Source organism: Xyrauchen texanus, chromosome 28, assembly GCF_025860055.1.
Source record: "Xyrauchen texanus isolate HMW12.3.18 chromosome 28, RBS_HiC_50CHRs, whole genome shotgun sequence".
NCBI lineage: Eukaryota > Metazoa > Chordata > Actinopteri > Cypriniformes > Catostomidae > Xyrauchen > Xyrauchen texanus.
This window is the reverse complement of record NC_068303.1, coordinates 22,109,051-22,124,414: the sequence shown is the minus strand read 5'-3', so window position 1 is coordinate 22,124,414 and position 15,364 is coordinate 22,109,051. Positions and strand designations below refer to the sequence as shown.

Genomic DNA, 15,364 nt, shown 5'->3' with positions numbered 1-15,364 from the left:
AGTCTTTTGGAGGTTTTGCTTACCAAATGTGAACTGGAAGGGAATGGTTCAGTCACCTCTTCTCTATTTTGAACTGGTGTGTGTGTGTGTGATAGACCTCCACCTGAAGAGACCTCAGCAAAAAAGTCAGTAGGTTTAACATTCTCTAACAAAATTAAGTATTTTTAACTGGCAAGTGAGATGCAGGCTTTAATAATATGTTATGAGAATGATTTTGGACCGGTGCCAGTTTATAGTGGACGGGGTTACCCAGCTCGATGGCAAAAATAGAATCAAGTGATGAGAATGTTCCATCGCTCGAAGTGACTGCTTAGGACAGAATATTGTTAGGTCACGGTGTGGCAGCCTTCAGCCTCCTCTATCTCTTTGTTTGATTGAGAACTCCTGTTCAAACAAAAAAGGCTGGGCATAGGAATGCTGGGCATAGGAACTTCAGATATGTTTTGTAAGTTCTGTACTCTGGTTTTGTGTGTGACGCTAGGGGCTGTAGCCTTTAGCCTCTTCGTTAGTGCGTCAGCCTCCCATGCTGGCTGATGCCGGTTCGAATCCCACTCGGAGCTGGTCAAGCAGGACTGGTTACATGTGCAGCTTTGTTGTGTTGTCTGTAGTTAAAATCGCTGGTGGGCCTGTTGAAGAGATACAAAATTTGTTTTTGCTTGAATAACATATCTGGCGATCGTGTGCAGTATAAAAACTGCTCTTGTGCAAGGAGTTCTAAAGCTTGTGCATACTCATTTAACAGATTACTGTAATCTGGTAAATGCATAATGCCGGTAAATTCCTGATTTTTTTTTCACGCTAAAATCGAATTAACATGTATAATGTCTTGTGGCTTTACTTTTGAAAAAGTGAGTATTTTAACATTTACTTGTACTGAACCTTAATTCTTCCTCAAATAGGCTCATTGTATCAAACCTTAACACAATTTGTCAAGTCTTAACACAACATTGTTTCTAGGCAGACTGCCTTTTTACTTAAAACTTTTACCCCAGATTGGAACTGGCGATTTTAGCAAGCCCATGCCGTTTTTGTGTGCCATATGCAACAGATGGTCATTGGTCATCGAATGGTCTGTTGACAGCCTGTGGGCACTCTGCCTTTGGCTAAGACTACCCCATAGTATTTTTTCCTGGTTTTAGACCCTTGACTTACTGATACAAGGCATGCTGCGCTAGTGTCTGAGCAGTTCCAGGGCATAAAGGTCAGGTTAAATAATTTGGCTAAATAAGTGTGTGTGTTTCTGCTTGTGTGTAGTGGCCTCTAATTGATGTGAGGGTATTCCAGGCATTTGCAATGTGTTCAGGGCTAACTCCTGATTATTAACTTTAACGTGACCTCTGACATCAGACATATTGCATAGAAGTTTTCTCTCCGATCTCTGTCTTGTATGTGAGTCTTATAGTGTCTTATACGTGTCTTATAACATCTCTCTCTCTCTCTTCCCCTTTCCTTCTTAGATAATGATGAATAGCAGTTATTCATCCATGCCACTGGCAGCATTGGACAATCTGGTTGCAGGCTGAAGTGTTCCCATGATACACTCTGACAGGCCAAGTTGCACATGGGTGAAGGGGGAAGTAAGAGAGAGGGTATAAAATGGGGTAAATGGTTAGAATATACTCAGTTCAGAATCCACGGTTGACTGTAGTTGTACTTCCATATTGGTAGTAACTGAAGCACTTTTCTGTACATTTTGTGTTTTTAACGTTTTGTGGTATATAATATTTAACCAATGCATAGCAGAAAGAAATATGAATTCTCAGAGATATACATGTGTCATCCAAGCTGTTGACAGACAGTATGTGAAACCACTGCTCCTTGTTGTATTCACTAACAGCTGAAGCCATGGAAACTGCTTTATACGGATCAATACTGGCCAGGGAGGTCTAGTTCAGGGGTCAAAGATCAATTATCTGCCCAGTATCAGGTGCTTGCACACAACAGGCAGCAGGTTTTAATCAGCTGTCTACCTCAGACAACAGACCAAACTAAACTTAGTCTAAAAATTCCAGTCTTCTCAAACAATTTTTTGTACTTTTACACGCACATCAGTCGTTTATATAACATGTTCAAATATTATTTTGCCTCTTTCAAAATTTCTTACAAATGAAGTTAAAATGAATTCAATAAATACAGGGCTTGTGGAAACTGTTACTTAAAAATATTGTGTAGAGTTACTATCTATGCATATAAAGCGAGATAACATGAGTGTGCACAAGCATACGTATGTGTTTGTTTTTGGATATATGAAATGTTGTATACATTTTAGTTTGCTGGCGGAATGTGGTACTTGATAGTGTACAGAAAGATGTATAGCATTCTAAAGCAATTGTTAAATAATTTGCAAGCATTATTTGTTTGCATGTAAGAATGTATATCTTTGTACTGAGAAATAACACAATTTAAAAATAATAGAATGTGTTTTGTGTGTCTGTGTGGGTATTTGGCAATGAAAGACTCGAAAAGAAAATGAAAGAGATTAGGAACAGCTGAGCTGAAATCAGTTGTTAATATCTATTTTCAGCTACCTATGTGGGAGGGCTTTTCCTCAACCTGATGTAATGTAGTGAGCTGTCAATCAGTAGCAGCTGTGCAGCGGTCACTAGAATTGGTTGGAAGTATGTAGGGGTTTCCCCTTATCAAAGAACACCCACGCATTCTCAGACAACCACAAACTATTCTGGGTGTGTATAAGTTGTGTCTTTGCCAGATATCTTAGGATGAGTCACTTATCGTTTGCTTTCATTAAATGAAACGTCCATGACTTCATTCATTTGGATTCGAAACAGGATAATTGCATTCTGTTCTGTGACAAACTCTTTTGAGTGAGTGAGTGAGTGTGTGTGAGAAATGAACATCTTTATTGGGGGGCAATACACGCGTTTCATAATTTTATGAGGGTACATATTTTACCATATTAAAAGCATAGTGTGTTAGAACATTTATGTCAAATACTTCAATTGAATATGTAAATTGAAATGAACGCCCTATGTGAACATTTATGGCCGTTACCAAAAATGTCAAATCAACATCAAATACTAAAGTAGCTGTTAGTTATGCAAAAGATGGCTTAACACAATAAATGCTCTGTTAGAATATTTAGAATATCACTATGCCTTCGGTCTACTGTCACTGTAGTACAGAACTAATGTGACAGCACCATTCTCTACGTGTCTGCAGAGGTACTAAACCCATAACTCGATAAACTTCATAATATTCTATTCTAGGCCTAAGACAACAGATTAATTCTGCCCTAGTCCTGGTTCATTTCTGACTATGCTGTGTTTGTGTATATGTGCATTGGAAAATGACTTTCTGTTTGAACCTGGACAACCTCATGGATCATTCCGCTACTGAATTTGCCTGAACTCTTACTCTGCAATAACAGTTTGGAGCAGCAGTATAACAGCATGTGACAATTTCTCACTGCTTGTGGTTATGCATTAAGCATAAAAACACTGCATTTTACACTCTGTCTCCTTCCACTTCATCTTCACGATTAAGTTAAACTGTAGCAGTAACACACTTTCTGTGATTTTTGCATATCAATTGTCCTTTTATTTCTCGCTCTATTTCGTGCTTTGTTATGCATAAACTCAATTGTCTGTTGTTTTACATCCAATGTCACAGTTAATTATTCCTGCTTGATGGTCCAATGCTTTCAAATAAAGTTACCTGATCCAGTGGGAGAGGATGGAAGGGAATAAATCAAACTATGCCGGTGGAGGAAGCACTGATGGATGGAAAAATGAATAATTATTCTCTTTTTCATTGCTGCATTTTATGCTTATTTGAGTGTGGTCTGTTTTTAATTTCCAAAAGAGAAATGGTCATTTAGAAATAGCAAATAGTAATTTGCTTACAGTTTGGGAAAAGTAAATAGTAATTTGTAATGGATTACTTTTTGAGAAAAAAACATTACATACTTTTTGAGTGAAAAGGACCCCCTTTATACTATGTGGCCTTAACTACTATATGCTTAACCATTTGATACAATGTACTTATTATGTGGAAACATAATATTGCATTGTAATTATATTTAAAGTACTTGCATTTAATTACATTTGTAGTTACAATGTTAACTTTACCTCTAACCCAACCCTTATCCCAAAACCTAACTCTAACCCCTTATCCTAACCCAACCCTTACTCCTAAACCTGCCTGTACCTTAACCTCAGTAGCAGCAAATGTGGGAATTTTGCCGAACGACATGTTGTTACACTGTAAATACATAATCTTGTATGTATTAAATGTTAGTACATAGTAGTTAAGGTCACCTAATATAAAGTGTGACCAGTGAAACTTACCATTGTCCATAGTTATACGAGGAACTGCACTGCACCTGCGGTTTCTCTGCCAGAACTGTGACATAATTTGTATGCTGAATATACTTGATTTGTTAAATAATGCAGTGAAAATCATACATTTTAAAAGGGATAGTTCACCCCAAAATGAAAATTCTCTAATCATTTACTCACCCTCGTGCCATCCCAGATGTGGATGACTTTTATTTCTTCTGCAGAACACAAACAAAGATTTTAAGAAGAATATCTCAAACCTGTAGGTCCATTCAATGCAAGTGAATGGTGACCAGACATTTCAAGCTCCAAAAGTCACATAAAGGCAGCATAGAAGTAATCCATATGACTCCAGTGGTTAAATCCATATCTTCAGAAGCGATTTGATAAGTGTGGGTGTGAAACAGATTTAACTCCTTTTTTACTATAAATCTCCACTTTCACTTTGACTTTCACATTGTGAAAGTGGAGATTTATAGTAATAAAATTACATAAATATTGATCTGTTTCTCACCCGAAGTGATTGCTTCGCTTCAGAAGACATATTAAATCAGTGGAGTCATTTGGATTACTTTTACACTGCCTTTATATGCTTTTTGGAGCCTCACAGTTTTGGTGACCATTCATTTGCATCGAAAGGACCAACAGATCTGATATATTATTCTAAAAATCTTAATTTGTGTTCTGCAGAAGAAAGAAAGTCTTACACATCTGGGATGGCATGAGGGTGAGTAAATGATGAGAGAATTTTCATTTTTGGGTGAACTAACACTTTAAGTGTGACAAAAGTGTCCAGATACTTTTTAAAGCATTGCAATGATTATTGTCTAGACTTTAGTGTCATGGGGGTCACATGAGAGGGAAATTTGGAGGACAGTTAATCAAGGCATTTGGACACTGTGGGAATGTTTAATATATCCATGACTGATGGGGCAACAAGAACAAGGCAATGAGAAGACAGCAGAATGGATTGTTCGTGAAAAAGCTGTTATCCTCGACTCACACCCCCCCCCCCCCCATTTTTCTAAAATCTTTTACCCATTTATCAAATCACAGAGGTTGAGTTAATTGACTTCCTGGTTAGGTTCCCTCAAAGGCATTATGAAAGTCAACGAGGAAGATTTCCTATCCATACAGCCTATGCATGCAATATATATACGGTATATATTAATGTTCCATCTAACAAGCACACACATGAATGAATAGCTTAGACCTTATATTTAACCTTTCACAAACATCTCTGTTCTCCTGTCTAATCTGACAAGTGTTTTGCCTGGAGGTATAATTTTGCAGAGCCTTTCTCTCTCTGTGAGTTGATACACAGATCTAGTTTATATGTATAATTTCTCTATGGGTCTATAAAAGTAGGTTAGTTTGACTTTAAAACCTCCCCCATCTATAGGGAGATTAGTAGTGCTATTTCATTAACCTCTGCACTATTTACTGCATCTGTTATGGAAACATTCAATATCCGTCTGAAATCCTGCTGAGACTTGAACAATAAGATTATCAATAATACAGCCTGTAAAGCAAGTATTGATAGAGGTATTTGAGTGTGTCAGAGAGACTGAGAAAGGGATGACAAAGTGCAAAGAACATTTGGTGAATAGTGTTTATGTACATGAAACAATGGGTTTGATCTCAAACCTGCCTGTAAATGTGCCCATTTTAGTTCTTATTGTAATCAAACAAGGAATTGGGATGAAAATGCTGCTTTCAAACTTCAAAAGGATGTCTTCTTAAAAGCATAAATAGTTTAAATGTTTGTTTTTATTTCATTATTTGTATGCAAAATTAGCAGTGGCCTTGATTTGAAGGGTTTTATTCACCTTTATGTTAATATTGATTTTTCCTTTTTTCAGGAAAATGTGTCTGATCAATTTTATTTCAGTGATTAAAGGGATTGTTCAAACTAAAATGAAAATTCTCTAATTTATTTACCCTCATGTCATCCCAGATGTGTATGACTTTTTCTTCTGCTGAATACAAACCGCATAAAGGCAGCATGAAATTGATTCAGATAACTCCAGTGGTTATATCCATATCAGAAATGATATGATAGGTGTAGGTGAGAAACAGATAAATATTTAATTCACTTTCTTCTTTTGTTTTTGGAGATTCGCATTCTTCATGCATTCTCCCTGCCCAGTAGGAGAATTTATAGTTAAAAAAAAAAAAACAATAATTAAATATTGATCTGTGTTTCACCCACACTTATCATATTGCTTCTGAAGACATGGATTAAACAACTGGAGTCGTATGGATTACTTTATGCTGTTTTAATGTTTGTTTTACTGCTTTAAAATGTTAGTACACATTCACTAGCATTATATGGACCTGCAAAGTTGATATATTCTTCTAAAAATCTTTGTTTGTGTTCAACAGAAGATAGAAAGTCATACAAATCTTGGATGGCATTAGGGTGAGTAAATGATGAGAGAATTTTAATTTTTGGGTGAACTATCCCTTTAACACTAAATCGTTCTGATTCTTTCATTGACATTGATCTTAGCCCTAAACAGATGGGACTGAAAGGTGTGGTTCTCCCCATCCCCCATGAATGCCCCTCATCCATCTATTCATCTATCAATTCATCCATCCATCTATTGCTTTGGGTTGAAGATGGTTGACCATTTTCTGGGAAGTAGAGCCTACAGTGAGGTTATATAAATGTTTAGTTATTTATAAATCGACTGCTTCATGACTTCTAACTGGTTTACTGAAAACATAGCTTTAAGAATCAAAGATTATATAGCCTTTTATTATTGTGTTGGTCTTTATTGAGAGGAAAATCCTACATCGAAACCTATATATGCAGTAAACACCCAAACACACTAGCTCTTATTCTAGAGCATAAAATCATAGTTTCAGAAATTCAGCTGGTCGTAGTAGTTGTCATGGCCTTGGAAAACAGATGTGTTCAAGCTGCAAAGGATCACAGCGTCCATTATTCTGTCCATCAGAATTGCCTCTCATGTTTTGAGAAACAAGTGTTTGTCATGTCTCTTTCTCTCTCTCTCTTTCTCCTATCTGTTTCTTTGCTCTCCCCTGTTGCTTTTTATTGCCAGTGGCACAGCTGCCATCTCAAACATGGCAGAATTGTATGCACTTCAGTACATGAGTGTGTGTGATCACAAACTTATTTAAGCAAAATAAAAAAACACCAAACTAACTTAAGGCCTTGCTGTTAATTTGCCTTTAAAGCCAATGAGCTATCGAGTATAATGGCATAATTTCACCCATTTTGCATGACCTATTGCTGGAGAAGGGGACTATAGTAAAGCTATGAAACACTTGTTTCACGTATATGCTTATAATTATTGCGAGAATCAGCACCACTGTTATTCCAAGTTCAAAACAATCCAACCTCAGACAGGGCCATGGCAGGGTCAGTGATAAATCAAAGCAGGCCTTCCCTTTGGGGTTATACAAGAAATTTGCACCGTGCATTACAGCCTCTGCCCCTCCCTTACGGGGGTGGGGTAAATGACCCCCAGCAACAATGAAATATGACCAGAGGGCTGCTGCCAGCTCCAGTGGGATCACTTCTGACATCCAAGAGCTATGTGATCATAAATCTAGCTTTTTTATTATTCTCTCTCTCTCTCTTTGCTTGGAATACTATTTCTCTCTCACCGCTTTATATTTTATACACATTTGCTTTATGCTGATTTATTGTTCTCATTAGCCGAGACATAACAATACATATTGTTAATATACATGTTTTTCACTGCACTCAAATCAGCCCTTCAGCTCAAATGCACTTCTTACTGAATGTTGACATAATTAGTGCCACTATTTAGTTTAGAGTGCAAATTGTTCAGAACTATTTGTTGTAATTTTTCCTCAGGCAGACACAGGAAGAGCCAAACACTAATAAAGGGCAATTTCAAAATCAAGTCTAACATTGTGTTAACACATTCCTCATGTTTGTGTGCTGTGTTGGTGCTTACATTCTCTGCGGGCTCTGTAAAACAGATGAGTCAGTTAATAAATTGTTAGCTTCCTGCTTATGGCAAAGCATCTAAAAATATATGCACTTACACACTGTAAATAAACCTTGTCAAGAAAAAAGATGCCGGTTTTGGGACAATGGCTGAACAAATAGGCTACGCATTAGACTCACTTTCTGTTTATGCTGTAAGCAATAAATTCAGATACATTCAGTCATGATAACGGCCAATTAACCTGAGAGGAAACCTTACGATGCAACTCTTTTAGACTTGACTGAGTGCTGTAGAACTTTGGAATAAGGCTTTTGGATAAGGCATTTTGCCACTTTTAACATAGAAAGCCAAGTTACTTAATCATTATTTCTTCCTGCAAGCAGTCTTAGTAATGTATCACAAAACATTCCTTAGTTCCCGAAACCTTAAAGAGTACTGCCTGAGGCTTCAGTTTGCAGGATAAAACCTGCCTTTGTCAAATGAAAGCAAGGGGTGTTTTAAGAATGAGTGTTTAAAGTGTAAAATACTCCCTGTTATCTTATAAAGCACGAGGGATTGACGCTTAATCGTGTAACCACCAAGAATCTTATCAGATGCTGAGCCAAAAATCAGGCTTCGGGGCTCTCTGTAATGTTTGATGATCTCAGAACAAGAGGGACTGTGTGAGGGTGATGTGTCATACTAAAAGGTCTATCACACAGTTTATACACCAGTGATGTAATGAGTTGACCTGACAACCTTACTTCCACATAAACCTTTGTGTGTGCATGTAGGATGGTAGCGACAAATTTACCTTTGAGCCATAAGGTGGAGGACAGATGAAAAGCTTTGTGAATAAAACTAACATTTTCAGAGGGATATGGGAGAACATTATATGCAGGCTTGAGCAAAAGAACATTCAACCACATAACTAACTAACCGATCATTTATATCTCAAGGGCTGCGTTAAGTACTATTCTATATAGGCAATACTATACTGCATAGTCTGCTGTGCAATATAAACGGAATACTGCCTACTATCTTTTAAAAAATAGCATGGTAAACAGTATGCGTTATGCAAAATTGAATAAATAACATCATATTAACGTCCTTGAAATAAAAAGGGTAAATGTGTAAATGTGTCTTAACTCTAGAAAGTCAGATCAAATAATTAGTTAAAATAGAGATTTGGTTAAATTATCACACTGGAAGGAAATGGTGGGTCAAGTTGAACACATTGCATTGATGTTGAGAGTATTCCTTGCAGTGTGCTCTGTTGTATAGGCTACTGCATATTTTGTCAAATGTATTACATCATTAGGGGCTTTTCCACCATCTATACAAATGGTCCTCAATGCAGAACTGTCCTGTTCCGATCTGGGCCTGTCGACATGGTTACACTTTATTTTTCCATAATGATGCTGTAAAATTAGAATTAGACTGCATTCCATAAGCACGGTTGAGTATGTTTAGCTAACCGTGCTGAGAAATCTGGGCCAGGGGCGGTTTGAAACCATAACGTATCAAACAAACTCAAATAGAAATTATACTGGAACCATTAGGGGCAATGGTTAAATTGGGATTTTTGATGAAGAAATCAATTTAAATGTGTTTTGAGCGAGCACACTCGCTAAATGGAGATGGAATTAATAATAATAATAAAAAATAAAAAAACAGAACTGATCTGCCTGCAGGAAATAGAATGAAGCAACGAACAAACTGCAGATATTTCTTTTCTTTTTTGAATTGGAGGTTCTAGAACAAACGTTCAAACCTGATTTAAAGGAATGTTCTGGGTTCAGTACAAGTCAAGCTCAACCGACAACGTTTGTGGCATAATGTTGATTAGCACAAAATATAAATTTGACTTGTCCGTCCTTTTCTTCAAAAAAGCAAAAATCGAAGTTGCAGTGAGACACTTACAATGGAAGTGAATGAGGCCAATTTTTGGAGGGTTTAAAGGCAGAAATGTGAAACTTATAATTTTATAAAAGCACATGCATTAATAATTCTGTTAAAACTCATATATTATTTGAGCTGTAAAATTGTTTAAATCATCATTTTTGTTTTTTTGACTACATCATCATGGCAACACAGTTGTCTGTATTGGCTGTAACTTTACACAGAAAAGGTCAGTAATTGACTTTATCTCACTAAAATCATGTTAGTGCACATATAGTTTACGTCTTGTGGCTGTACTTTTGAAATGGGCCTAGTGAGTATTTTATCGTTTATGGATTGGCCCCATTCCCTTCCATTGTAAGTGCCTCAATGGAACCCAGATTTGTGTTTTGTTTTTAAAGAAAAGGAGGAAGAGTTCAAAATTAATCTTTTTGGTAATCAATATTATGCAACAAATTCTTTCGACTGAGCTTAAATTGAATTGAACCCGGAAATATAATATAGACGACGCAAAAATAAGCTGGACCTTAAACCGTGAACAGAGCAGCACACGTGTTTCCCACGATGCGTTTTTAAGGCTTAAAAATGGACACTAAATATTAAGAAACAGCTCATTTTCATGTTCAAAAAAGGCACATACACAGTCTACATAAACTATAGGCTACTGAAGAAATAGTAAGAATAGTATGGCAGTATGTTATTCCGAAAATAACATTGATTTATTTTGTTCGTTGTTATCTCTCCCCCTTAATTTAAACCTGCTACCATGAATTTGCAAGAGCAATGTCTGAAAATCTCCACGCAATTTTCTGACTCTCGACGTTTGTTGCACCATATGACGCGGGCGGTGATAATAAACAAACTATTTTTCGAAGGAAAAAAATATTTTCTAACATATGGTGATCAAAAGTGCTCAAGGCTCATTCAGAATTGTAGTGGTTTGAATCCAAACATTTTGCAAAGACATGACAAAACCTAGGATTTAATGTCTCAAAACGGCTTGCTGTTTTCTCTCAGCTGTTCCTTTTTGAAAATCCTGCCTCTCGATTACACATCCGCTGCAGTGTCCCACAGAATCAACGGAGCTCGTCATGGCGCTCGGACGCTGGGACTCGCTTCTCCTGTGTTCCTTTGCTCTCTTCAAAAATTAATGTACCTGAATCTGTCGGACTTTTTTTTTTTTTTTGGGCTCTTTCAACTGAATGACTTAAAATCGACGACCCATTTCTTGCTTTGATAACCCGATCTGAAGGTTTAAAGTTGAATCCAACTGGACTCCAGGATCCCTTTCCCAAAACGAATTCCCTAGTTTGAGGAACTCGGGGAAAGAAACTGTTCTGAAAGAAGAAGAGGAGGAGTGAGAAGGGGCCCTTATTTAAGGTAGCGTTTTTAAACCGTAATTTTATTAAGACAGTATAGTAACACTGCTCTTCGGATCAAAGTTTGTAAAGGAATACGGTTACCGGAAAACAAACGTGTATACTATCTACACGAGTTAGACAAACGTGTCGATGAAAACCTCTGTCGTGTCGTGTCCCCTGTGACACCGAGGCCAAATCACATCACGCACTACACTTTATAAGCGCTATTTGCATTTTGTTTTTCATTGTGTTGTGGTTACTTTTCAAATGAACTAAAACACTCGCTGTGCTCGCAGGAAACAATGCACGGTCAATATATCTGTAACGGTACTCGGAAGCAATGTCGCGAATATTGACTTTGTAGTTATTGAAACACAAGGTTATTGTTTTTATCCAGGACTTACGATAAAGAGGGCGAGGTTTGTCGAGTGTTTGCATTGTAGGCTAAATTGTTTACTCGATGCAAACTACGCAACCTACTCTTACAATTTTGCAGCGTAAATAGGCTTCTGCGTAAAACAACACAACTCAAACTGTGGTCAACGTTAATTCGGCGGCGTATATAATTGTTTGATATAAGTGTCAGTTCATTTGTCAGAAGTGTCTACTTATGATTTTTTTTTTTTTTTTTTTTTTGCTGGTCTTTGGTGAATATTCTCGTCTTTTGATTGTTTTCGTGGTAGACTAGGATAGCTGATGAGCACGGGACGGGCGCGAGCACCACAAGCCTCGTTTACAGTTGAGGCACGAATGCTCATCTCGCCAACGTGACGGTAAAGTCCGTTCAGTTGTTTCAGAATCATTTCTGTAGCCAGGCCCCTGGGTTGTTTTTGGAGCTTATTGTTCGCTCTAGTTCTTAATGTTTCTGTAGGTTTTGCCAAGTTTGCGGCACCTGAGAAAGACCAATTTAGTTGACTATTGCAAATTCAGTTCCATCTGACGTTGACATAGCATTCAAGTGTAACCTAAACAGAAATCACATATGTATGTTCATGTACGGTTTTCACATACTTGTGCATGTTTGCAACAACATATATTTCAAAATACTACAAACATGTCTGTTTTCATATATATAACTTATCTTTTTCCAAATAAAAGTGGAATTTCAATATGTATGACCAAATATATGCACTTTAGTTGTAATGTTCATGGCCATATATCAGAGTTCTGAATGGGAAGGGGTATGAAATATCTTTTAATTTACATTTTTTAACAGAAGTTCAGTACTTTATAATGTATGTGATGTTTAGACTTTGGCATGTCCCTGCTACTAGTGGAGTGGTGGTGGTGTAGTGGTCTAAAGCACATAACTGGTAATCAGAAGGTCACTGGTTCGATCCCCACAGCCACCACCATTGTATCCTTGAGCAAGGCACTTAACTCCAGGTTGCTCTGGGGGGATTGTCCCTGTAATAAGGGCTCTCTGTATGTCGCTTTGGATAAAAGCGTCTGCCAAATGCATAAATGTAATGTAAATGTACTACTGACACAAAACCAAAGATGTGTAGCAAAGTGGTCGACAAATCAAATTTTCCATCGACTAGTTTATAGTATGTTATACTACTTACATTAATATTTTTATTGGTGATTGTGTTAATGGGAGATTTATTTATTTTTTCTCCCCAATTTGGCATGCCCAATTCCCAATGTGCTCCAAGTCCTCATAGTGGCTTAGTGACTCACCTCAATCTGGGTGGCGGAGGACGAATCGCAATTGCATTCTGCGCATCTTATCACGTGGCTTGTTGAGTGCGTTACCGTGGAGAATAGCGTGAAGCCTCCACACAAGCTATGTCTCTGCGATATCCACGCACAATTCACCATGCGTCCCATAGCTCAGTGAACCAAGAACCATAATTTAATGACCACGAGGAGGTTACTCCATTTGACTCTACCCTCTCTAGCAACCGGGCCAATTTGGTTGCTTAGGAGACCTGGCTGGAGTAACTCAGCACACCCTGGATTCAAACTCGTGACTCCAGGGGTGGTAGTCAGTGTCTTTACTCGCAGAGCTACCCAGATGCATTTTTTAAATTAATTAATAGAATCAACTTCTTGGAGACCATTTTTTGCATGATGATAACTGGTTTAGTCTTTTTATGTGCTGCTGTTTAGGCAGTCGAAGCACCGAATCAACAATACATTTCAAGACGATCACTGGAGGACATTAAATCCTCTGGTGTGAGTAATGGTCCCATATTTGAGGTTCTTTGGAGAAATTAATGTCTGCTGATTCTGTTTGACACTGCTTAAGTAGTTGCAGTAAAAAGGTTTTAACTGCTTGATGTTGTTAACTAAATGTGTACCCTCAATATTATCTTGCAGTTGTGCTCTGTTAAATGTGCAGCAAGGATCTCCCTGAAGCTCTCTGTTTACATTGAAGCATGTCATAAGCATTTCTAATTTCTTACTTTGATATTTTTGTCCAATATGCTGATATAGTTATTTAGCCTATTTATTTATTGAATCCATTTGTTAATATGTTGAAGTGCTGGCTTTGTGTCCATATTTTCCTGTGAAAACCATCTGATCAGGGTCACGTAAATATAACAGAGCGGCATGTGCTGTGGCTCAGGTGGTAGAGCGGGTCGGCCGCAAATTGCAGGGTTCGATTCCCGGCCCACACGACTCCACATGCTGAAGTGTCCTTGAGCAAGACACTGAACCCCCAAGTTGCTCCAATGGCAGGCTAGCGCCTTACATGGCAGCTCTGCCACCATTGGTGTATGAGTGTGACTGTGTGGGTGAATGGGACACAGTGTAAAGCGCTTTGGTAACCTCTAAGGTAGACTTATATAGTCTGTGTTATTCATAAACACCGACTAGTCAAATAGTCATTTAAACAACTAATGACACGTTGATTATGAAAATTGGTAATTTGTACATCCTTACCAATAGCCACTTTTCCACTATCGGCCGGTATGAGAAAGGGCTAACAACTGGTCAGTCAAGGCCAATAGCCTCGGACCTCGAGCTGCAGGACAAAAATCAATCTGCATTACCACCATTGGTCAAATAGCCCTGCAGCTTTGCCCTAAAACCCGCCCTTAATAAGCTGCCCTGGTGCCAATGTCACAAACCTTGCCCATTACACAATTGAGAGGGAAACTAAAGCTAAGGTATCAGACTCTGGAGATTAGTTAGCCCTCTAAATGAACATAATGGAGACTGAAGCTGCCTTTTGTTTGCTTATTTTGGTCTTTGCTTGGTTGAAAGCGAGACCTGACTCAGCTAAACTCCAGTGTTGACATTGACCCTGCCTCAATCCCGAGTTGGCTTTCTTTGGCCCAAGGGTAATCGGCTGGCCAAAGGCACTTGATCATTGGCACGATGAAGCCCCGGAAGTGACATTGGAAACGCAACTGGCCCTGGCATGCACAAGCACGTCCTCATTTGGCCCAACAGTGGACAAGCAACAAAGCCCATACTGATTGTGCTGTGGGGGTTGGTGCGGCAAAAAAGGTTGGGAAACAGTGACGTAGACTGTGTATGCATCATGATAACACAGAGGTGAGCCTTTAAATGAGCAGAAGTGCTAAAACCGGCTCACTCACAGACCATTTCATGTTCTATTTCAAGTCATTTCAAGTTAATTTTGATTCTGACTTGACTAGAAATTTTGTTGTCCATGTCAGTTAGTTGTTTATGAATCCGCTGCAACAATGATAGACTGGCTGGGTATCGCATTGACAAATTAATCAATCAAATCCAAGTTGAAGACATTGCCTCCTTTCACAAGACTTCTTGCCTATATGCCGCGGTTACCCAACTAACATTCACGCCATGCTTTAGGAGCTCAATGAGTTGAAGGGAATCAAGAGAGGCATCCCTCTGAATCTTTATCCACTGTTGTCTCTGTTGGACAGTGTAATTTTAC

At 38.2% G+C, this 15,364-nt stretch overlaps 2 protein-coding genes across 2 annotated transcripts in view; both read left to right on the top strand.

The window, feature by feature from the left end:
• Window positions 1-2,391, top strand: part of LOC127622106 (serine/threonine-protein kinase Nek1-like) — a 35,494-nt gene extending 33,103 nt beyond the window's left edge. The window contains exon 35 of the mRNA XM_052096039.1: window positions 1,458-2,391. Coding sequence (XP_051951999.1) covers window positions 1,458-1,471 — 14 coding nt within the window. The 3' untranslated portion in view covers window positions 1,472-2,391. The remainder of the gene's footprint in view (window positions 1-1,457) is intronic.
• An 8,837-nt stretch (window positions 2,392-11,228) lies between these two features.
• The window catches only part of sh3rf1 (SH3 domain containing ring finger 1), a 111,625-nt gene continuing 107,489 nt past the window's right edge, over window positions 11,229-15,364 (top strand). Inside the window, exon 1 of the mRNA XM_052096038.1 lies at window positions 11,229-11,506. The gene's annotated coding sequence lies outside the window, so the exon portion shown is untranslated. The remainder of the gene's footprint in view (window positions 11,507-15,364) is intronic.